Source organism: Pezoporus flaviventris, unplaced genomic scaffold (genome assembly GCF_033815535.1).
Source record: "Pezoporus flaviventris isolate CSIRO_AGI_PZ_B2104156 unplaced genomic scaffold, CSIRO_AGI_Pfla_v1 ptg000001l, whole genome shotgun sequence".
In the NCBI taxonomy this organism is placed as follows: Eukaryota; Metazoa; Chordata; class Aves; order Psittaciformes; family Psittacidae; genus Pezoporus; species Pezoporus flaviventris.
Genome location: NW_026892549.1, coordinates 28,509,441 through 28,534,477, shown reverse-complemented (window position 1 = coordinate 28,534,477; position 25,037 = coordinate 28,509,441). Strand labels below are relative to the sequence as shown.

Here is a 25,037-nt window from a genome sequence, read left to right as displayed (position 1 = left end):
CATGAACTAAGATATTGACTCCAACCTGTTTATGTCTGTTCTTCCTAGTAGCCCTTCAGTATTACAAGACTTAGGGCAGCCACTGGATAACCTATGTTGGTTTTGAACGCTAAAAGGTCTTGTCATGCTTTGCCTTTTAAGCTCAGAGGAGGGGTATTGGCAGAGGAAGCATTCCCAAAAATTGCTTTGGTTTTCAATATTTCAGTGGTGGTGATATCTGCCAGAAAAGTTCAGTGTCTGGACATGGATTTGTTCAAGTTGTCATTCAACCTTTGTGCCAGCATTGGTTAGTGTGTTTCAGATGCACTGACTGTGAGTATCTTCAGATGTAGGGGATTAAATTCCACATTTTCAGGCTGATGCTCTGCAAGGGAGTGGCTAAGGCCAGAGATTTGCTGTAGGATAAGCACCTTATATTCACAATGCCATCTGGTCAGCCTCTTTCAGAGGCTTTCAGCATTATCAGAGAAATCAGGTCACTATGTGCCTGTGAGAGATCCTAAACTGAACATGACTTGTCTGTCTCCTTCAGCCTGACACTATCACAAAAATCTCTGTAGTCACAAGAAGCTGTCATTCCAAGCCCAGTTTCTGTCAGAAACTCAAAACTGCATCAAGAATGATGCATAATGATCCAGTTCAAGAGCTGATTAGTCCCAGCTGGCAGTACAGCACAGATATTCACAGGTGATGATTTAAACCTTATATAGGAGGCATTCAAAAGTTCAGTGCACACAAAAATGCCCGGTCAGTGGATGATTGTGATTAACTGCCCACTAGGCACCTGTACAATCTCTTAACTGTATTAATGTTCACATGCATTTCTGGTAAGTGTAGTGCAGTCAAAGCAACTTCTAGATCCTGGCTAATAGGATCTCCAAGTCCAAAAGATAAAGAGCAGCAGTGTTTCCCTCGTTTGACTGGCAAGATGGCACTTTAGGGCTTAAGTCAGTGAAGAAAAGTGGTTATCTGCTGGGTTCTGTGATTGTTGTTTTGTCATCAGCAATGATCCTAACCTCGGGGGGGGAAAAGACATTCTTGAGGCACTGTTCAGTTAGACTGTAGTCCATACAGTTTGCCTGGTCTATGAAAATCAAATCTCTCTATCCTGCTCTTAAAATCAGCTCCCAAAACTGAAGTGTACTGGAAAATGCTGTCTTTGCAAAGTGAGTTCTAAAGACAAGACTTCCTGTTTGCACTGTTGCAGAGCCCTGTCACACAGTCAGTGCCAGGTGTGTGGTTTTACACACAGCTTTGTGCCAGCAAGGCTAAAACCTGTTTCTACCCTGGAATTTTCCCCAAGAGGTCAGTGTGCCTGGGAAGAAAGATGTTGTCCTACAAAGAGAAGTTTGAAGAAAAAAAGAGAGCATTTACAAATGCTATCAGAGAAGCAGCCAGATGGTTGAAAACAAGATTCTGAATGAGATGAGATAATGCAGCAGTGTTCGCAAGTCCTTCTTTAAAGTGTTCTTTTCAACTCACTGGCTTTCCAGTTGTTAACTTTTCATTATTTGGGAAACAGTAAACGATGACAATTGTCACTGGGCTCTTATCTTGAAATCGTTTGAATGTACCAAGGTTAAACAATTCATCATTATCCTTTACCTTAGTTAAATATCTATCAGTATTGCTGCTTTCTTCTGCAAAAATCTTCAGGTGAGTGGCTGATGAAAAGAGAGATTAAAAAAAAATCTGACCTGAAGTTACGTCTAGCAAAGCACTGTGTGCATGGTTGGCCTTAACCTCATAAGCTCCACCTTCGATGATCTCTGAAAAGAACTCCCCTAGATTTCCATCAATTTAAGTCAAGACTCAAGAGATTTTAAAAGAGATCCTTAAGTCTGAGAAGGGAAGCCAATCTTCTCTTTGTGATGTTATTATAAATGTGCTTTGCACCTTTCCCTGTCTATTGAAAAAAATTTCTCTCTGCTTCCTTCCCCAACTTTTTTTCCATGCTTTCTTCTGTTCCTACACATGTTTTTACAGTTTTTGATGCCAAGCTTTCCTTACTGGCTGTTCTGACTAGAAAAGTCATCTTTTGTCTCAAGCAAGATGGTCCCCCACCCATTCTTTGTCAGATCTATGTGAGATCTTATCTCAGAGATATTATTCTGCTGTCTAAATTTCCTCAAGTTGTTCTCCTTGTGCTGAACTACTTTAACTCCATGAATTTCTGTTCATGAGACTGACTGGAGCGCACATTGTCAAAAAGATGTGGCATAAAATATTTCTGCATTGCATTTGTTGTTTCCAGACATAATTTTTTTTTCAAGGACAGTTTCAGTTACAAGATTTGAGCATCTCTGTTTCAAGGCATCATCTAATCATGTTAAAGTCACAGTGAGTAGGGATTTTTCTGTCACTTCGTTTGTGTTTCAGCCTTCACTGTAGTAATTTTGGATCATGTAATCCCAGTTACCAGATGTGGAAGTCTGTTCCCAGCTAATTTCATTAATTTCTCAAATTAAAATTTGTTTTTGAGATTCTTCTTATATAGTTCTATTGATTAGCTTTATTGAATATTATCATTAAAAAAAACCAACAACCCAAATAAGCACAGTACTTGAAGGCGTGGGAGGAAATGGTAAGAGCAGAGGTAGACATAGGAGACACAGGCAGAGCTGGTAGGTATGAAGAGCTGACATCTGGAGAGGTTAAACTATTTATTTTGAGAACCAACATATGTACAGGACTATTGGCTGTAGAAGTCTCTCCAGGCAAAAGCTAGACAGCTGCTAGAAAAGTGTATGTGGGAATAGAGATAGTCCCACATATTTTTGAGGTAAGGTAAATTGCCTCAAAGTGGAGTATTTAGGCCTTTTGTTATAACTAGAAAACTTGCTGAAATACATCTTGCTTTCTAGGTTAAGGATAAGCACTATTTTTGTCTAAGGCTGCCTAAATGCTCAGGTTTCTCTCTGTTACAGCAATCGAAGGCTGAGATATGCTGTGGGCTGGTTGGACCTCCCAGATCCTAACAAGGTAAGTACCTCAGTACTTAACCCAATTTGAGAATTGCTGAGTTCTGGGATTCCCTTCTGAGAACGTTAAGGCTCACATCTACATTCCAAAGAGGCGTCATAGGAAGACCCATCTGCAGCCAGGGTGTCACACGTATATCTGAGTAAAATCCAGGTAATTCTCCACACCAGCCCCTGTGGCTGAAGTGCTGGTGTTGTCTAGAGTGGATTTCTAGCAAGGGTTCATCTAATGGTATTCATGCCATTCCTGTACTGAACAGCTGAGTTTGGTTATACGTGGCAGTGAAAAGAACATGTTTAGTTTTCATACATCCCCTGGTTCAACAGATCATATTAATGCCATGTAAGCAGGGCATCTTTACGGTGATGCCCATGGTATGCATGCCAGCCAGAAGATTTATGAGAAGAACACAGGCATTTCTTTGCTCTGCCTTGACAAGTCTTGTTATTTTTCTCAGACACACTAAGTAAACTGTAAAACCTTGATTCATTTGTTATTCACACCCCACCTCTGAGTTATATGTACAACTTTTACAGGCAAAACAATGAACAGTACTAGTTCTTCCATAAATAACTTAGACTGTCTGTTGTTAAATGTCATATTTCCGATCTGTGTCATGCTCTGTGGCACCACATCCATCAGAGATTATGCTGCTGGAATGAATGTGGGCCACCTAAATATACCTGGATATTCTACGGACTATTTGTTCTTCTTCTGTCCCTGTCAAAACAAAATGAGGAGAGTGATATGTAGCTTCCAAAGAGGCAAAGTTACTGAATCGTAAACAGATTTTGCAGAGGCCTTTAAAAGCCTCTAAGCTAGTTAAATGGCATAGCAGGAACCTTAATTACCTAGCAGCTGTGGCAAATATTCTCCTTTCCCCAGTTACCTACAGCAGCCTTTTTGCAAACGCTATAAAACGCTCTTGGCAGACTACAACCAGGATGAGCTGTACCTGAGATGAAACAGTGGGAGTGTTACTTCTTTTTCTTAGGTGTTCCTAAACCTTCTCTGCTGCCACCCAGAGTCAAGGACAACAACTCATGATGAATCATGCAGGCAAGTGCCCCGAGGTGTTTGTTTTGCAGACTGTAGTTTCTTTTCTGAGGGGAGGACAGCATTGCCCCTTTACCTATAGGGAAAAAACCCTCACTACAGTTTGGTGGGAAGCACTCTGACATCCTATTAAAAGTCACCGTGGAAATGCTAAAATTGCTAGATGCTTAGCGTCTGCTGTCTCTCTGTTTTCTTCCCATTGTCATTTCTTAATTCCTTTGTAGATAAGGGCATCACATCTGCGGTTCTCTCATGATATTGTTGTACAAAGCTGTAGTATGTCATTAAATATATTGTGGTATGTGAAATAACAGGACTGTCTGACCTCACAGGATAGTGTTATTCATTTTTTAAGACCACTTTGTCTAAAGGAGCCCTGGGTACATCCTGTTCATAGACCATTATCTTACCCTGTTTGCTCTGCTACTTGTGTAACTTTTTTTGGTTCCTGATGTGCTGCAGTGAGTCATTTCTCACAGTTTGTGCCAAGCAGAAACACTATCAGAGGTCCAGTAAACTGGGGTCCACAGAGAATTAAAATTGTATTTATTTAGATTATATATGTGGAGTTTGGCCTTTAAAAATACTCCCCCAGCAAGAGAAGATTCTAGACTGACTCCACTATATAAGACCATTTAAGAAGTTAGGGACAGGAAAATCTGACATTATTCTGTGCCCTATGAAATATTGACCATACATACCTCCATAATTTGGTCTCTGTCTGTGCGTGCTGAAACAATGAAGTATTTCCTCCTTCAAGGTTTGTCTTGTAACCTTACAATAACACTTCACTAGCAGTTACTGGAACAAAACTGCTGACTTCCTTCTAGCTTTTCACGGCAGTGGGAGTGAACACAAGTGAGTGGTTTTAGTGCAGGTAGACCGAGTTTTGGTTCATTTTCTTTAAAAAGCTCTCACCCTCAGCTTTGGTCATGGTTGTAAAGTTCATTTTCACAGGTATGAGATTCTGTATGGATATAATTGTATACCTGCTCTTTTAGAGAGTCTTGCCGTCTATTTGGAAGAGAAGCTTCTTGCTGTACTTACTGCTTTGTATGTCAAGTGTATAGCGGATACACATATGGGACAGCCCAGCTGTGATTACAGCTCTGTTAAACTCAGGGTTGTTAGGGTATCTGTCTTACCTGTGCTGTATGTTGCAGACACGCCCTGCTTGCCTGCCTTTGCTCTTTCAAAGCTAAATAAGAAGTTTCCTATCACATTCAAATTTGCAAGAGTAAGGAGAGTTTTAAGTCAGAAGCAGGCATAAAATCTGAAGACTCCATAGTTAATATAAAGCAAAGCAGGGCAGTGCAAAATAATTTAGTCTCTGTTAGCCTCTAATTTTATTTTTCTTTCTATTCTTAATTGTTAAATTGCAAATACATGTAACCATCTGAAAGCTGATTGAAATGCAGCTCATGGAAACCTCACATTTATATGCCAAACAGTCTTCCTCCAGGTAGGCAGCTCTAATGTGATTGCCCTGAGGTGGAAGGGCCACCCACAATGCGGAAAGAGTAATTTATCTCTGTGCCAGCTCAGACTTTGCCCTCTCTGCTCAGACTGCCAATTCGGGTAGCAGTGAGTGTCTGCAGGGATGATAGTGGCCAAATAGAGGCACCTGCTCGTTGCCAGCTGTAAGCAGGCCTCCTGGGGAGCCCTAAGCTCAGACTGGTGTTGCTGCAGGGGTGAGGGGTTGGGGTCTTGTTGTATTTTATGTGTTCTTTAATGCTGGCATCTGTTGCTAGTTCTAGTTTGGCCTACATTTTCTGTGTGGTATTGAGATTGGGCTCAAGAACAGCTGTCTTGGTGAGGCCCATTATTCCCATATTCAGGGATGTAGAAATAGAAGAAGTGTAGCTCTCAGTACTTGTGGAAGCCCATTTCTTCTCAGCCATACTTGGCTAAGGAAGACTAGTAGTCTCAAACTGGGGTTTAGGGCTAAGAAAAGTAAACATCTTGGTTCCTGGGTTTTTCCAAGATTCTTGAAGGCTCAGAGCAATAAGAGGGAAGAAGCTGGTAGGGACTTGTGTGTGGTCAGTTTTTTGTCTGGCCCCTGTGCCCTGTAAGGATCTGGTTTTGGTTTGGGGTATGGATTTCTTCTGGGGGAAGAGAAGCCTTCAATGGCTCAGGGTATCTCAGTGGGCTTAACAGTGCCCAAACCAGCAGTTGCAACAATGCTGTCCTGGTGCCAGTACACACAAGCTGCAGTCAGAAGGGGTGAAGTCTGCAAAAGTATTCATTGCATTGTTGTAGCATCCTTCAACATTAAAACTTTTATTTTATAAAAATTCAGGTTGTCCAGCAGTCTGCAGTAGATCTTGCTAGTCAGTGACCCAAACCCAGAACTTTTTTCCTGAAACTATTGGATCTTTCCAGATATGTTTTCATACTGAACAGTATATATTATATTTCACAGTAAATATCAATATATTATATGTCATAGCAAACAGAACATCCTGGGAAAACAAATGGTTCAGTTCAAATGTGTATGTTTTGTTCTTCTTTATGGTTCTTGCTACTTGATACACTAAAAATATATGAAACCAAAAGTTTCTTCTACATAGACAGAGCAATCTTTCTATTGCTAAAACTCTTGGGACAGAATATACTGCTCTCCAGAAACCCCCTCCTTCACCTTTTTTTTCACAAAGTGAAAATGTATCAAAATCAGCCTGGATCCATGGACTGTATTAGCTTTGATGAAAGCACATTTTCTGAGAGAAACAAAGTACTGTCAGAGTATTGCTGTGCTAAGTACGTATCTGAGTGTGCATAGACACATACTAGCTAGGTTTTCAAATTCTAAGGGGATTAAGAGCTCAAATTCATTGAAATTCAGAAGTGAGACATTTTGCTTCCTTGGAGATGCAGGCCCTAGAGATTTAGATTCCTGGGGGATGCAACCAGGGGAACAGGCAGCTATTAACTTGAACAAAAACTAGGAAAATAGTATGTAGAAAAAAAGCTTGTTGTTAGTTCTGGACTGAAGAGGCAGGTGAAAGGACATCTGGGTGCTATTTATGTTTCCTTTTGGGCACCATGCAGGTGCATTTCTGTGATTTTATCAGTGGTTTAATATTACTTTTGACAGTGGTGGAATGGTTAAATCTGTAACAGGGACTACATTTGTATCCATCTTCTATATGTGTATCCCCTCCCACACAGTTTTCAGCTTTAGATACCCATATCATGAATTTAAATGTACTAAAAATACATTTGTTTTTCTTGGTTGCCTGCTGCAGGCTCCCCTGAGCTTTGCAGTCACACATTGATTCGACACAGAGCCTTTACAAACACTGCTCTACAAGAATAGTCATACAGTCACACCTAAAGTCTGATCTTTCAGGAGAGGGTTAGAAAAAGATCAAGATGACAAAGAGCCTTCCCTTAGTTTAACTTTCTTGCTTCTGGCAGATGGTGATTTAGTGCCTTACTGAGCCAGGGTTTGCATCCGTATCGCATTTGCTAGTCACCGATGAACCTAATCTTCAATAATTTGTCTAATCAAACAAATTGGAGCCTTTTTAGGCTTTTGCTCTGTGTACCATTCTCTGGCAAGTTCCACAATGGATGATGGATTTTGGCAATATTTTGTCCAAGAGTTCTACCTTTCTGGGAGCCTTATGGTTGATTTGTTCTGCAGGCAGAGGTGTCTTCCCAGCAGCACTGTAGGTCCAGGGAAATCTGAAGGTGCAGAAATGCTCTGTCCACAGCATGGGAGTATCACAGCGCTGTACCTGCAGCAAAGACTTCTCTCCCATGGCCTCCTCCATCAGTCATTCACCCTGCAACTTCAGCAACTGGTGAGTAAGGTACGCTATAAATATGCAGCAGGACCTAACTGGCAGCTCCCTCTGTAGGAAAAATAACATAGAAACTGCCCAAGCCATCCCTCTCCTGTGCATGTGAGGAAAGCTAGCCCAGGAGCGCTGCCCACCTTTAGCAGGCAGGTGTTGACAAGGAAGACGCTGTCTGCAGGGTTAGGTGTAGGAAACACTTGTCTCTCCCAAAATCTTAGCAGGTAATGATAAAACACATGGATGAATGAGGGAGCCAAAAATCTCCACTGTTGGCCAGTCTGGAGCTGCTTCCTGGCTCTGCACTTGCTTTCCGTGTCTCCAGCCTGTTCTGGAGCTAGCAGTGGTTTGCCTGCCCACAGCCTAGCTGGATGCTGCAGGACATGCAGCGTCCCACCGAGTTACATGGGACCCATGCACTGATAACGGCCACGAGGTCCTGCTGTAGCAGGAATGCTCCCCAGCCCTGAGAAGGCCCCGAGGGGCTGACAGCACCGTCAGGTCATCCTGTAGCAAGCTCTGCAGCAGCAGCAACTCTGTGGGAGACCTGAGTGTACCAGATGGGGTACCAGGGCTCTCCTTGCCAGCACCAGCGCCAAGGGGCTCTGCCTGGAAGAAAGTGTAGCTTCTGTCACATTTTAAAGTATTGCAATGAAAAACTCTGTGATTAATTTCTTAGACATTTCTTTCAGGCAGGCTGTTAATTAAACCCCAGAAAACTCCATTAACACATCCTTACAGGGTAAGTGCTTTGCCTTACTCAGGTCAACTTTAAACAGCTAAGCCACTACATAAACATCTCCTTGACTGGAAGCTAAGTAGTACCACTGATGAGGTTTCTTTTAAGCAGCCGAAAGCTTTGTATGTGAATAACTTCCCAGGGTGACTGGTTTTTAACTCTATAATTATTGGATGATATATATTTTACAGCAGCGCAAACACCTTTTATGTGCAGAAAATCAAAGCAAGCAATGAAAAAAAGCTACTTTATTAACTTGGTGGCTAAACACACTTTTTAGTATGTTGGTCAAAAATTACCTCTGAATGTAAAAGGCACTTTCAGAAATTCATGCAGTTTAAGAATTAAATGATCAGGCCAGCTCTTGAAAACAGCATTTTGATTTCTGCATTTTTAGTATGCAATTTTGTGTACTTTTTGCTATCATAAATGTGATTGTTTCCTTTAAATGAGGAACAATCACATTTATTGTTTGTTGCTAATGCTGGATTTTCTTCCTTTGTAGTTTCTTAAGATTATCAAAGCTAAAATAAAGAGGAAACTCTTTTAGTTCTCAAAAATAGAGGACTGGCTTAGAGAGTTAAAGACAGAGTTTAGAATGAAAATGGTTTTTTACTTTACCTTCTCTCTGACTTGTGTGCTTGGACAACACAAATACAGTACTAAAAGCAGAACCTATGAGAGTTCACTGATTCCTCCAAATCTTGTCTCAGAAATGAGTCCCACAGCTCCCTGCAAAGTAATTGGTCTAATTAGGTAGTAGGAAGGAGCTTCTTTAAATTCCTCAGAAATTAAGACTTGTCATCCGCTTAACATCTTAGCATCTGCTACTGCCTCTTGCACATTTCTCTACTACATCAGTCTGAAGGACACTTTCCTGGACCTTTCAGAGAGAAAAACAAAACAAAAAAAACATAAGTTGAAACAGAGAAGAAATTGGCACTTTCTTCAGTGAGATGAAGCATGTAAGGCATTTCACTCCCTCCTTATTTCTCAGTTTGGTGCACGTTTGTCTGGGTGAGTACAATAATCAATTTGTTAAATAAAAATGCAGGAGGATACAAGCAGAACCTTAAATCTTGTATTAATCCTTACTGATGTGGTAATGTTGTCCTGAAATATTTTCCTTGGCAACTGATCCCCGTGCAAATGTTACCCACTGTGTTTATAATTCAGAGTTTGGTTTCAAAGGGGCTGTTTGAAGCTCTAACAGTCAGTCAGTAGAATGACAACTAATTTGTTGTTTCTTTTTTTTTTTTCGTTTTAACTTTGCTGTTGTCTGGCAGGAAGTAAGTAACTATTTAATTCTGGGTAATTGCTCTTGCTGTGGGCATAATTTTAAGACACAATGTGGTTAGAATATTGGGTAAGGTACTGAGGCACTGGGAAAGTTTCAGACTTACATGTGTAGAGTATGTGAGAGGTGTACAGTCGCTGGAAGCTGAAAAGGTTAATTTTGCAATGAAGTTATCTGTGACAGATGTTTTAAAGAAACCCTGCTACTTGGTTTGTTTGGTTTTGGTTCGGGTTTTTTTTCCATATACTCTTCCTCTATTTGATGCTGTGTGAACACTGGCACAGCAACAGGTAGATGTAATATTATTTAAAATACCTGTACCGATATAGTTCTGAAAGTCCATTGCAGCAAATGTGTAAGTTACACACTCATAGTATTTCCCAAACAGCTCATGTTTACTGAAAGTCAGGTAACAAAGCCAAATAACTGCCACCTACAAAATGCTTTTATTTGGCTTCTGTTTTGTTTTAATTGCAGTTCAGGCAAATTATGCCCCCTATTTCTTTGATAACGGAGCCAGAAGCACAAATGGGAACATGGCACTTCTCAGCCTTTCGGAGGACACACCTGTTGGTCAGTATTAAAATTAGTATGTTTAAATTGTGACACTGGACCTTCTTGCTCTTTTGATTAGCAACATGTATTTTGTTGTCGGTTGTTGTTGTCTACTGTGGTCTTATGTGCTTTTCTCTCAAGCTTTTAGTTGGCCCAAATTTAAAATGACATGTTTGAGTTGTGGCTGCAATTTAAAACACAAATTTTAGCTCCCCTTTTCTTGGTCCACCATTTTTTTCACAGCATTAGAGCACAGATATTGCTGGGATCAGAAATAATGGGGGTGAGGGGCTTCTTACCAATCTGTAGATGCTTATGAGAAGAAAGCCTAGTTGTTAGTGATTTTATCAGCCTTGGTAAAAGCAACCTGTACATTGAAAAGTAATAGAGGCATGATTTTCTTTGAACAGTTATCGCATTTTTCATGTTTATGGTACAAATGTTATGGTAGAAAATGTTTCTACTCAGAGTGAAAATTGCTTTGTCCAAATAACTGATGTTTTCCAAAAAGGGTTTGTTTTATTGAAAATTCAAAAGTTGGTACATTTTTCAGCTTTCAGCATTTTGAGGCAGGTCTGTTTATGCTTCTTTTAACTGTAGTTGCATTAAGAAAAATTCAACAGGAACAAAAAGGCCATTTATAATCAATATTTTTCATGGAGAAAGAATAATTTCTGAACACTAAAGAAAAATTTATGCAAAATCTATTACAGTGATGAACACTGCCTTTTCTTCAAACATTGTACTGAGGCTTGGTCTAGGATTTTTTTCCTGTTTGTCTGTAGCTTTTACAGTCTAAATCAGGAGAGTGCTTAGCTATTGCAAACAGTACTATCTGTTACCTGCCTCATGCATAGAGGAGGAAGATGGCTGTGCAGAGGTTGCACAGCAGGGGGGGGGGAAGAAGGATCCAGAGGGCACAGCGCCATCTGGAAGACCAACACTGCTGGCCTTGCCTTCCTAAACATGACCGGGGTCACTCATTGCTTTGGGAAGCAGCAGCTACCTGGCGTTTGCTCAGTCTCCATTCCTGGCCCAGTGGTGTCAGTGTCAGCCAAGATCCACACTGGGCATGCTAAACGATGAGGATAAGGTAACTGGGAAGCAGTGACTTCTTTGCCTGCTCAACCAGAGAAGAGGGGAAGGTGGGACATAGCATAGAGGTGACGCATCTAGCCAAAGAACTTAAAAAGAGCTTGCTTATGATGCAGAAGGGATTTGCTAAAAGCTTGGTCAAGCTTAAGGTGGAAACCTCAGCTGAAGGCCAACAGTAATGTAGTGGCACTTGCAAAAGCCAGAAACAGATCAAGGAGCTGCAGTTTTTGCTGTGCTTCTGTCTGGATTCATGCAGAAACCACACTTGCTCAGCCTTGGTGATCCAGACAGCTCTGCTGCCTGTTGGAGTAAGATTAGCCACTGGAATCACTCACCTACTGGTGTACATAAGGCTTGTAATGCCAGATAGCCACAGAATGGGACCCCGACTCAGTTTGTTTGGGGTGGTGTTTGCCAACTCCACCACTCAAACCGCATGCAGTACAAGTTGCTTATTATCAAACTCCCATCCCCTGGTGTGGTGCTAGACTGCAGACATTTACAGAGCATCAGCCTCTCCCTGCCACTGCTGGGAGCCTCCAGCCACCTGCATGAGGTTGGGGAGCTAAAGATGGCACAGAGCTGCAACATAGTCAGAAATGTCCTTCCTATCAAGAGCACAGCACCACGTGTACTCTTGGATGACAGCCCTCCCTGCAGCAGCAAAGTGCAGTAATTTGCCAGCACTGAGACACAGTGCATCTGCTGTGGGGCTCCAGGTAGAGAAAAATGGACAGCATGCATGCTTCAACAGATAAACAGGAGTGTGAGGGATCAGAGCCCAGGTTACTGTTCTAACTAGCCCAAGGAAGGATTATGACAAATACATGGTGGCTTTTGCATGTGCTTTTGTAACATTAGCAGCCAGATTAGGTACATAGGGGTCCCTGGGGAGTTTATAATTTGGTTGCAGCAGTGAAAAAGCTCAAGCTGCTCCGTCTGCAGTGCTGTTGTGCCTCATGCTTGCTGGCTTCATCCAGAGTGTGTTTACATTGCCTGGCTTGAAATTCTAATTTGCTATATAAATGTGCTTTAAAAGACATGAGAAGAAGCTTCTGAGTTAAAATTCCAAAGGTGCCACCAAAAGCATTTCTCTGAGGTGAAATCTTAGAGAGTGTTGAGCTTAGGCTTTTCCAAAGGGCCTAGAGAAACTCTTGGGAAAGGGAGATAACACCTTACTTTTGAGAACTGCAAATGTGGTAGCTTTGCCATGCAGCTGCCAGTGCTTCTTTGGGCTAATTCCTGGAAGACTGACTAAAATTCTTAAGTATTGCAGGGTCCTCTCTCGTGAAAGCACTTTAGGAAATTCCACTGGAATATGGCTGCTTGCGGTTCGTTCATTGAAAATTGCTGTGGCTACCCCCAACCCGCGTTAGCACACTCACCCCTTGAAGATGCTTTGGCTTTGCTCTCTCAAGGGGAGGGCACAAACACTTCAGTGCTGCAGTGCTGGGTGTTCATTCAGCTTTATGCAGGGTGAAGGGACCAGTGTTCACATCAGACCACAGTCAGAGTTTCGTGCCAGAGCTTAGTGAGGGCTCACACACCGCCTGTGCTAAATGGCTACCAGGCTCACCATTTTCTGTGGCCCCAGTGATGGGTCTCACACCACAGAGGAGGTTGTTACTCTTCATCACTCTGCACCGATCTTCTCCAGAAGGAGGAGGAGACATCTGGTCCCCCAAATCCATGTGCAGTCTCAAGCATCCACACTCCAGCAGTCATCTTTCAGTTTGAGGACGATGATCAGTGGCAAAACGGGGATTAAAACTTACATATGTTTGATTCTGGATGGCTTCACTCAGGTTTAGGTGCTGCAAATTAGGCAGGTTGCCATTAGGTCCTCACTGTGCTTACATAAAATATGGAGTTGTAGGCAGGATGCTTTTCTTGGCAGCAGCAATGCCATGGACAGCAGCTTTAATAAAACTCCAGGAATTTTACAGTCTTTGGCCTCGCTGAGATTACAAGCAGTTGGCAAAATGGTGTGTGCTAGTTATATTCCCAGGCATCTGTAGGCAAGGGACATGGAGCATTCTGAGCACTGAAAGGAGATGATGGATTCTCTTTGTGACTATAGAAAGAGAAATTGCAGGGCTGAGGCTGCATGAATGCATCAAATTCAAGAAAATCACATTATCTTGCTTATATCATTCTTAACTTGACCTTCTTTTCCCTTATGCAATTTTGCTTACTTGCAGATAGTTGTAATCTACCAAGTTACATACACTGTGACAGAAGCTATCACAAAAAGAGCAAATACTATTTCTGTATGAAAGCTTTAAAGTGTCTGCAGATTCCCAGATCCCATTTATTGCTGCAGAGCATGAGACCCCCTGAGGTAAGAAAGGCCAGAACAGCAGTCTTTTCCAGTGCCAGATTTAAGAAGAATGGGAAAAGTTATGAACTGAAGTAGCAGTTGCAGTTTGTGTGGCTGTTAACAGGGTAGGTGGGCGATTAGCACTTTGCAAAGAGTTGCCTGTGTACATACAGAAAGTACATGTGCTTGTCCTAATCAAGGTCTTAAGGCACGTGTGAGATGCTATTTCGGGTTGTTTCTTTCATCTTGCCTCATTAATCCCTGTAAGCCTTCATAGTGAGGACAGAGTGGGACTGAGAAGAGCTGCAAAGCCAAGGGATTGAAGCATACTGTGAGAAGGCCTAAGTTCATTACTCTCTCAAAGCCCAGCCATCATCGATGCCCTGAAGATCTTTGCAATCTCATCCTTGTGGTTTTCCTGTCTTTTTTCCCCATGTGCCCAAGTGTGCTCTCCCCACCATGAAAAGCCAGTTTGCAGTGGTAGTTCTTTGATCAAAGCTACAGCTGCCAGCTACCTACCACGGCCTGAGCATTTCAGGTCACGTCACCCTTCAAGCTTCAGCTGCTGTTCCTACACACTCCTGGTCTCATTCCTTCCCATCGTTCTTAGCTGGCTGTGGAGAGCCCTCTTGTCCCCTCTGGTACCCATCATTTCTATCACCCTGATCCAGCTGATTCTCCCCATACTGGTGAGAATCCCTGTTAAAGTGTTTCCTGGTCCTTCCTTCAGCTCTCAGCAATCCCATCCTGGCACTCAGCCATCTCTCTGTATGTGGTTCTGTATTTCATCCTTCACAGACATAATAGCTGAACCTGTAAGGATTTTTTTTTCTACCCACCGTTTCCAGCCCTCCTTGTCACCAAGAGAATCTGAGTGAAAGAATTGACACACATTTTTTTTATCCTCAAAAATGATAATTCCTTTCTGACTAGAAAGGACACAGACCTGGACGATCTATCCCAAGCTGTGCCTTGAAACCTAGAGACCCACCGACACGTCACATTCAGATGGTTCCAGAAAGGCCAAAATTCTGAAGGTGCGAAAATATTCAGCTTTTTGCAGAAACTAAAGTCTTCCTCCTAGGAAAACTAGAAGCTTCCAGAATAAAACTGTAAACCACAGCCTGCCTTCTGCACCACTGCAGCAGAGCTGATGCTGCACAAAATAGAGCTGCGCTGCAAAGCAGAGCACTACACAGACATGTGCAGGTGACTCACGTGTTACAGCAATCACTTTTGTATTTATTCTTCTAACAGAAACTGCAGATACATCTGAAAATTACCCCCAGATGGGTTGTTCCCAGTTGGTTGCTGTGGGTGCCATGGGGACACGTTGCTGTTGTGGTGGTTTGGGCCTCATGCTGAGCACTTGGTGCCATACTCTCTTGCAGCTGTAGGGCCTGTTTCGCAGCAGGCCCAAAAGCCGTGGCTTTTGGGGTGCCGATCCTGGCTGTGTCTCTGCTTTGAAGGCAGCACAGTGCGCTGGGGTGCAGAACTCGCCTGACTGTGTGCAGGAAGCAGCAGTAGCTGGTAGTGAATGGGAAAGGAGATGTTCTTGGTGTGTGGTCCATGTCCTCCAAGAGCCTGAGCTCCTTTTTCCTGGGGTGAGCTTGGAGTGTAAACCAGCTGTATGTAGGTTTTGTGTTAACTGTCCATCACCTTTCCTGGTGGGGAAATGGGTCTTTGGCTGAGACAGGTGCAGAGCAGGCATAGAGACCTAGGCAAGATGGTATTTGCTGTGACACTGGCAACAGAGGTGCCCTGTCCTGGGAGCACAGCCATGGATGTCCCTCTCAGCCTCTTGTTAACAGATGCAGCTGTAGTGACAAAAGACAGTGGGGAACTTAGCATGAGTCCAAAATGTGCTTGGCTTGTTTGGCTTGGCAGGGAGGGGATTTGATTGCTGAGATGAGATGAGCAGAGATGAGAGCATGTCTTCAGTGAGAGGACAAAACCAGCCCCCAGAGAAAAACGGAGCAAAACCAGCCTGGCTGTGAATAAATATAAGTCAGAAATGAAGTAAAATGGAGCAATGGCATCATGGAACAGCCATTCATCTTCAGTGGCAGGAGCAAAGAGCAAATGATTTTTAAGATGGAATAGGAAAACAGAGTGAAAGCCTGGAATGTCTCCTGGGAAGCAGCTGTAGCAGGGAGCAGCATGCAGCGTGCAGCAACCTGGGGCTTTTCTATCCTAGCCTGCTGTGCCATCCCTCAGATCCTCAGAGCATCCAGCTCTTCTGACCAGGGCCCTTACGCAGCATTTGCTAACTCCTTGGGTAAAGATTCTTCAATTCCCTTATCTTTCTGACAGGGAGAAGCTGTTTACTTGGTCCTCACTGATAAGATTTTAGCTGGTTTTCTCATTTATTTTCTTTTCAGCAAATAGAGACAGCACGCTGAGAGGAGGTTTTTAATTGGCATTAACACTGTGCTGAGAAGTGTTCTCAGGGGTGTTAATGATACAGAGAGTACTGCGCAATTCAGAGAAGAAAAAAAGAATTATAATGAGCTAGAGAAAGAAATTTTGATCCACAATCCAATTTAAAGTGCACACAAATGTTCTGTGTTATGAAAAATGAAGAAGTATCAGTTTTAGCTAGGAAGCAGACAGTCCAGTGTAAATGGATCAATGACATCCTTCATTACTTCCTCAGAAACCTCAGCAATCTGAGTCTGTACTGATATCAATGTTTCTTCTCACATTCAGCAGCAAGAAAATTCCTGTTTTCCTTAATAAGAAAATTCCTAAAAAATGTGGGAGAGAAAATTGTGAGATTGGAAGAAGCAGCCCAGGTTCAAACATACTCACCTAAACTTTCATAGTCTATTCTTCTTTAGCACATGTTCTGTCCATAATACCAGTGTGGGTACTTCAGAGCAGCCCCAGTCACAGCACTAGAGTTTGTGCCTGGTTGTTTCCTGCAGGCTCCAATAGACTCCAGATGTAGGTCGTGATGACCACCCTGTTTCTCCACTGCACATGAGCTAGAAACAGGCAGAACAGCCTGAGGTGTATAAAGTGGAAGGGACAGGAAAAGTGAAGAAAATAAAGGACATAAAAACAGCTAGTAATAAAAACTTCTAGTGGCCAAAAAAAAGCTGAAGAAAAGCACTGTATTGATAATGATGCCAGTGAAGTGCTGGCAGTCAACACCTGAATTCTCCATTTGGCCCCAGTTGTGATATTAAGACAAAACTTTTGAAAAACAAGAATAAATGCAGTCAGTGCTGGTGCTGCAGAACCTTCAACAGGCTTGAAATTGCTGTCTGTTATGTAGACAGCTATATCAGGATGCAGGTGTCCTTTCAGGACACTATATTAGCCTAGCTTATTCTTCTCCTAGCATTTCTTTGTACTTACACAGGTCAGTTCCAATGAGAGGAGTGTCTCATCATACCACCCATTGTCTTTCCCTAATAATCTCAGCGGATCTCAGTTACAGATGAGTTGTTGTTTTCTACTCTGTTTTGGAGGAAAGATTCCAAGAAAAATGTGGAAAGTGTTTTGTAGTTTTGTGAACCTGTTCTGCAGATCTTGGACAGTTGTTGGATGGCTGAGCCAGCTTATAACAGGGTCTGTGATTTGAGCTCCTGTGAGCCCACTGGATTTTGCAATGTGAACATGTTTCTGTACAAAGTCACCCAAATATTGCCCTGGTAATTATCATAAGAAAGGTTACTCATAAGCGAGCACAGATCCCACATGGCTTGCCATAATCTGCTGTTACGCAAAGACGACAACCATGTTTTCTAACTATCACCTCTGAAGCCTGGGTGTTGCACATCTGTTAAGCCCACTGATCTGTTTGCTTCACATTTTGCATGCCAAGGAATAAGGAGATGAGGAATGAAAGGCTGCATTGCAAAACTGAGGAAACATTCAAAAATCTGACCTGTTAGTGCTGTGTGCAGGACCTTAACCAAAGCTTCACAGAATCTTATGGACCAGGTCAGTGAAAAACTCCACTGCTACTGCAGAGAGCAAGAGAAAAAGGTTATGACTTTTGAGTACAAAATTAAAAATCTTGCAAACTCAGGGCCAGAGTAGACTGGAGTCAAAACGGGAGTCCTCTGGGTTCCCTTTAACAGTGTTCTTCCTTCACTTTTTGCTATCTTTCTTATCAGGGATCCTTCCATCATATCTTTGAGTCCCATGCACAAGCAAAACTCACTACTAACCACTGAGTCACTTGGCTACAGTATTTCCAGTGCAGAGAACTTGGATGTAAAACAGAGTTTCTGTTCCAAACCTCTGCAACTTGAATATCTCAGGTAACATACACAAGGCACAGTGCATTGGAAGGAAACAACAACATTGGTTTATAGTTCAGGCTTATTTAACTGATATTTGTAAGGTGCTTGAAGTTCTATTTAGATGAAGATATTCATGCACAGTAAAATGACAGGCATGTAAGTTTAAAAAATATAATACTGATAAACCCTTCCTGTGTTTTGAAACCGTGGGTGTTATAACTCCCCCAGGAAGCAGCGCTTGTGACAAACAAAGTCAGTTTGCTGGAAAAACTGGCACCAACTTCTCAAATGTCAAAAAATAGCAACAGCAATCTCTCTTTCCTCAGCCTGTGAAAGAAATACATTGATGAGTTTGGAGAATTTATTCATTGGCATGAGCATGAGTGGGTGTGTCAAGTAGAGAATTTAATGAGAGGGAGCTAATGAGGGGGAGTGAAGCAGGAAAGAAGTCTCTTGCCTTAATGAGTTCTGAAAGTGGAGAAGTCTTCAAATGTCCTTGCATCTCCTGGGCTTCAGAGCCTAGGTCCACTCCTGTGGGAGTGCTGCTTTCCATTGCCAGATCCTTTGCCTGCTACTTCACTATTTCATTGTTTCCATAGAAAATGGGAATGGGAGGGAGGGCCTCTGGTACTGCTGAAATTGTCACCCAGTCCTATAACAGCACCACTTCTGACTCATCTGGGCTGAGAGTTAGTCAAGAGCTTGTAATCTGTGTAAACACAATGATGTGAACAGTGTTGATCTAGGCACAGAAAGGCCCTGAAGTGAAGGCAACCAGCACAGATAAACTTGGTTTAACCAGTAGCCTAAAAACTGTCAATCAGGAGTATTGAACTGTCTTCTTATCCACATATCCTATCATATATATCATATATATATCCATATATATGAGTAAGTGGGTTTGTTTCAGAAAAGCTTTGCCTGCTGCAATGTAGCTAAGTTCCTAAAGAACAGACCTATGAAATACTGAGTGAAGTAACCACAGCAAAACACTGTTAAATGCAAATTTTTCAGGTACCCATGTGTACACTCTTAATGGAACTGATCCAGAAGGAGATCCCGTGACATACAGCCTGGCCTATGAAGCTGGATCAAGACGCTACTTTTCTGTTGACAAGAACCTTGGAAATGTTACACTGATTGAGGAGCTTGACAGAGAGGTAGAGTGAAATGGCACCACTCCCTGTGTTCATGGAATGTCCTTCGTCTGCAGCAGATGTCCTTGATCTGCAGCTTTGAGGGACACCACCAACTTATTTTTCTCAAAACATGTAATATGCTTGGTAGTTCTGAGACATTATGCTTCACTCATTAAAGTTTTTTTCAGTTGGCTTGTGCCACTGACACTGCTATCAAAATTTTCAGCAGCTGTCTGTCCAGCTTTTTCTGAAAGGGAAGTTTACTGTTTATTCCTATCTTCTCCCAGCTGCCCTCCGTCAAGCACTTAAGGGTGGTTAGAGTCCTCTCATCCTCAGACAGGGCCTCTCCCATCATTAGTGCTCTGCGATACTTCTCTAGTTATACCATAGCCCTTCAGCCCATGTAACCATGTAGGGTAAAGATGATCCCAGCAACAGTGGACTAAAGGCAGCCTTATTCTGGGAACACAGACGGTGAACCCTTCACTTTTCCTTCACAAGGAAGGGTACACAGTTCTTATTATACCCTTCAAAATTCTGTGTACTGAAACAAAATAATTTTGAGCCAGTTGTACCTTTTTATGGAGTATTTCTTGAAAAAGATGACCGATTTTCCCTAGCACTTTATAGGACAACAGGGATTCCCAGCCCAACCAATTCCTGACAGTAGCCACAGAAAGTCCAAGGAGCCTCACAGCTGAAGCCTTTGAGGGGTCTTCCTAGCCTCTGCTGTGATTGCTTTGTGATATTAATTGTTACTTCCACCTGCCTGCTGAGAAACCCTTAAATCTGCAGTCCCTTTTTCAATCATGGCAAACACTATCTCTCTAACAAAGGAATTTTCTTGGATTACAGAAGGAAGATGAGATTGAAGTTATTGTCAGTATTTCAGATGGCCTGAGTACAGTGAGTATTTAATTATGCTGTAGCTTGTAAAACTGTCTGTCTCCATATGCCTCCTCCTATTAAATTGCCTTACAGGGACTATCTCATTTTATCAGAAAACATAATCTCATTAGAGTCTTACCTTCTCTTTCAAGAGCCACTGAACTCCCAATAACTCAAGTCTCACTCCAGCTTCTTGCTCGGATATTTGAGGATAATTACAATGTAGTGTGAGCTGAAAGCATGACTTACTTAGTGTCCTGCAGAATTACAGCAGTTTCCTCTGAAGTTTCACTTTCAGATCAGCAGTATTCGTACCTAAGAAAGATCTTGCAGGCTCTTTGGAGAAATGCATGTCATTATAGGAACTAGCATTGGACACCCAAGAACTGACTGTCCCTTCATCTCCTCAATGTTTCTCTAGCATGACATGAAGAAGATTTGCTTAGACAAAGGTGTGAGGGGGGGTTTCTTGTCTGCTGCTGAATAAAGCTTCGATCACATCTAATCTGAGGATTTATCTGAGGCATTGCACAAACATCCAATCCTATTTCTACTTGGCATTTTCAGTTTATGGACAGATGCTGTTACAGCCAGGATATTAGACCTGATCTTCATCACTAGATGTGCCACAAAAGTAGGATGCTTTTACTATAGATAAGACTGGGTAACTCTAGAGCCCTTCCTCATCTCACACAAAGTAACTGAGATTATTGCAACAAATTTTTGGGATGTGCTGGTGTCCTACAGCCACAACTGCCCTGGCAACCTCTGTAATTAGGAAATAGTGGGATCAAATAGTGGGAAACTAAATGGGATTTCCTGTATCTTTTTTTGTGTACTCAGTTTTGGTAGTGTAGTGCAAAGATATTCTATTACAACATAATTTTTCATTGATTTTGACTTAGTAGGCATATGAACAGGTACATGTTGAAAATCAGCTTGAGTCCTAATATGCTCTTCATATTCTACTCCAGGTATCTGAAAAAGTCAGGATCCTTGTAATGGATGCTAATGATGAGAGCCCAGAGTTCATCAATGCACCTTACATAGTCCAGGTCCCAGAGGTTGGTGAAGTTACTTTGCAAAATGGAAGTATATATCAATATGATGTAAAGAGGAGTTAGTATTTTTTCAGTAAAATAACAAGGTGTGCAGGACTAACTTGCATTCTTTTGGTATAGGGTCTGGGTAGATATTTAATATTCACTTCAAACTTAGGGAATAAGTCTGTATGTACTTGAAAGTGTGCTATTCTGTGGGTAAGCTCTGAGTTGCTGGGAGCTTTTAGACGACTTCAGAGGGAATAAGATGTGTCCTGTCTTAGCTGAAATTTTTTGTCATTTTTATTCCAAAAAGTGTTTCTTCCTTCTTGTTCTTCTCCAGAATCCTCCATTTTTAATCTCTTGCCTCTTTTCCTACTGCTTTTTGGTTCCCTCAATGCATTTATACTTTTCCTACCCAACACTCTCTTTTTCTGCTTCCTTGCATGTTCATTTTTTGCTTCTTCTAACTTACCTTGTTTTCCACTCTTGTGTAACTCTGATAACTCTTTCTGGTCACAGAACACTCCCTCTGGCAGCAGTATTTTAAAGACTGAGGCAGTGGACAAAGACACAGGCTCTGGAGGAAGTATCACCTACTTCTTGCAGGTAAGGTATTACCTGTACCTTCAAAAATCATCTCTCATATACTGAGATCTCAGAAATCATGTTAAAAAAAAAAAAAGATTTTGAGGATTGAGACTGCTACTAGTCCATATAGGGCCAGTTTCGTACTTTTAACGTTTCATTTGTATATTGCAAAATTCACCAAAACACCACTCTATTGACAATAATCTATGCATGCAAACTTCCTGCTTTTGTTTAGGCCAGTAGAAGTTTGAAATTCTAAGGGGCAAAACCTTTTTTCTTTTTCCCTTTCCCCTCATCCTTTTTTCTCTTAAGCCTCCCTACCTCTTTCCATGCAATGGGCTGTGTTAACCAAAGTTTAAGATTGCACAATGAAATACAAAAAGATTAAAAAAATCTACATTGCAGGTAACTAATTTATTCTGAATAATGATAGACTTGTGGTTGGTTCATGAATTGTTCATAAACACACAGAGGTGAAATCCATCAGATACATTATTCACCCAAGCCATATCATTATTCTAGTCTTTTCCCTTAGCAGATGAAATTAAAGATGAGTCCCTTTGGCAATGTTATTTCCATACCTGTAATCTCTCTCTGTTTCTTCATTTGTTTTCTTCTAGAACATCCATGCTAATAAGTTTACAATAGACCGTCACAGTGGTGTTCTGCGCATCAAAACAGGGGTCACCCTGGACTATGAGAAATCACGAACACATTTTATTGTTGTCGTAGCCAAGGTATAAAGCTTTTATCAAACTAGAGGAGGTAGGGGGCTGTATCTGAGTAGGAGTGATTAGTTCAAATACAAGTGTGACTTAAAGGGTTGCTGAAACATGAAGCATAATACTGAGACAGCAGGGTCGCTCCCTCTGTAACATCTGGAGGTGCGCGGGGTAACAGGGAAAAGTGAGGAGGGAAAGATGACTGGCGTGTGCTGCTGAACAACATCTGGAGGCATTTGGCACAGGGTTTCCTACATTTCACTCATGCCCCAGTGCCAGGATAGTGCGCCCCACTGCAGAAAGTCACCTGTGCATTTCGAGATTCACCTAGAAATGAAGGGTTGGTGTATGCAGTCCTAACTCCAAAAGGCATCAGCATTTGGTCAAATGGAGGAGTTCAGGGCTCTGCTATGAGGCCCAAGGCATGGACTTACTTCAACAAGTGCAAACCCCCGGCAGGCAGGTTGTTCAGGTCACAATCATTAGCCACAGTAAGATACAGGACACAGCTAGACCCAGTGCAGCACAAGTCACCGACTTCTCTTCTGGAAACATCTGTGGATGTTTTTTAATTTTACTTCTCTGCTGCCTTATGGCAGGAGCTTATTCAAATCCTGCAAATATTGCTGCACATCCCTTCTTGCCACTGTCATTCTCAGCAGTGCTGTGCCTGTGGCTCAGCTGAGGATTCATAACAGGCATTAAAAGTTTATGGATTCTGTGAGGACCTGTCACACAGACAGACTTGCAGGGGTGAAAAAAAGGATGATTTTGCTTTTACTTATGAGGACTTTGAGTTTCTTATATTTTATGAAAAATGTACAGATCTTTCTATGTATTTATTTAGACAGGATTCTTTTGGGGAGAAGTAACAAAATTTGGCTTAAATACTGCCTTTGAGGCAGGAAGGAAGGGAAAAAAATAGTACATATTTTCAAAAAAATGGAAATTTTAGAAGTGGTACAGCAGACATGCTGAACAAGTCACACTTTTATACAGCAGCATGACTACTGACCTCCAGTTGGTGCTCTGAGACTGAGGGTGTTAAAAGCTTCTGAAATTGCAACTCATCTTTCTAATTGGCTCTGTGTACCAGTAGCACAGCGTTGATTGTAGTCAAGCCCCCAGAGACTGTTTATACACTTTGGCTATCCAACAGTTCTTGGCTGCACAGCTCCTCCATGCTTTCACTTTATCACATAAGAGGCCCTAGGAGACTTTGATCATGTGCACTATTTAATTTCCCTCTAGAAATGCATTAGCTTGCTTCTGTGCATTGTCTTGTGTTTATGACAAGGCTATATGTAGGATGGAAAGGTGTAGACCTTAGCCACTAACTTTTTATATCAGTTTCTAACATTCTTTTTTCTCTGAAAAAAAAAAAAAAACCGACCCTTGATTTTCCTGTCCCCTGTGTTGTTGATAAAAGATCATATATGACTGCATATATTGGCACAACCATTTTTAATATAAGAAATTACTTCTGAGACGCTGCAGGCTGTCTTCCTCATCAGAGAGGGAGCAGAAAAATGGAAAAGGGAAGGGAATAGAGCAGCAGAGATTAATCTGTGTATTGAGAGAGCAAAGGGATTCCTGGCACTGAGCTTCTGAAGGCTCATGAAGTGCATGCAGCTGATTCGCAGACATGTTTCAGCAGAGGGATCTGATGCTGACTTCCCTTCTAGGATGGTGGTGGGAAACTCCGGGGAGACAACAAAATCTTTTCAGCCACAACAACAGTTACTGTCAATGTGGAGGACGTTCAGGATACTCCTCCCATGTTCATTGGGACTCCCTACTATGGATACGTTTATGAGGATACACTCGCAGTAAGTGCTGGGGTTTGCCTGTAAGAGAACAAATGCAATCTGTCACATCTCAGTGATAATGGCCCTATGGTTTCTAGCACAGGCTTTCTTGGAAACTGGGACCTAAACTCTGGCTTGACTCCTAGGTGCAATGAGGTGACCAAATCTCGGACTTGTTCTTATTTATATTCATTGCAAATTTGCCATGAAAGGCTTTCTGTTGCTGTTATGAAAATAAAAAAGAATTCTGCCCATTTATGTTGGTCTAAGCCCAGACAGTGGCTAAGAGCTCTTCCATAGCTGAGACCTTGGCTGAAGGCTTAAATGGATTGCCAGCTACCTCACCCAAACACATCATGCTAGCAGCTTTTGTGTGTTTGTGTGCTGTGTGGTTTCACAGTGCTTTGATTTAATAGTTGATCAGTCCAGTACCAATAGCTGTTTTTGTGCAAGGTGTGGTGAGAATTTGTACCCAAATGCTCTAGACTCTTTCTGTTGTCCCATGGACATAACCTGGGGAGAAGCTATCCTGACACCCCCAAAATGCAGGCTGCTTTCTGCTCAGTGATGGCTAGACAGGCAGAATGGACCAGGAAGTCCTTCCAGGCCTAAAACCCATTCAAGCAAGCAGGGACATACTTAAGAGAACTACTCACAAGCAGGGATGCTGCATCTGTTGTCATGTGTCTGCTGATTAAGATATCACTTTGTATCTGTCACGGACACAGAATCCAAGGAGTACATTG

General features: G+C 42.1%; 1 protein-coding gene across 7 annotated transcripts in view; it reads left to right on the top strand.

The window, feature by feature from the left end:
* Positions 1–1,009: 1,009 nt before the first annotated feature.
* CDHR1 (cadherin related family member 1) overlaps positions 1,010–25,037 on the top strand; it is a 50,657-nt gene continuing 26,629 nt past the window's right edge. For 2 of the 7 annotated variants that reach the window (XM_061449884.1, XM_061449902.1), the window contains exons 1-9: positions 1,010–2,982; positions 7,573–9,597; positions 10,355–10,450; positions 19,118–19,263; positions 20,098–20,148; positions 21,105–21,194; positions 21,693–21,779; positions 22,382–22,498; positions 24,169–24,312. In XM_061449884.1, the coding sequence (XP_061305868.1) occupies positions 9,537–9,597; positions 10,355–10,450; positions 19,118–19,263; positions 20,098–20,148; positions 21,105–21,194; positions 21,693–21,779; positions 22,382–22,498; positions 24,169–24,312 (792 nt within the window). In that variant the 5' untranslated portion in view covers positions 1,010–2,982; positions 7,573–9,536. Of the gene's footprint in view, positions 2,983–7,106; positions 9,598–10,354; positions 10,451–19,117; positions 19,264–20,097; positions 20,149–21,104; positions 21,195–21,692; positions 21,780–22,381; positions 22,499–24,168; positions 24,313–25,037 lie in introns of those variants that run through there. The other 5 variants (XM_061449858.1, XM_061449866.1, XM_061449875.1 and 2 more) reach the window with 5 other exon arrangements.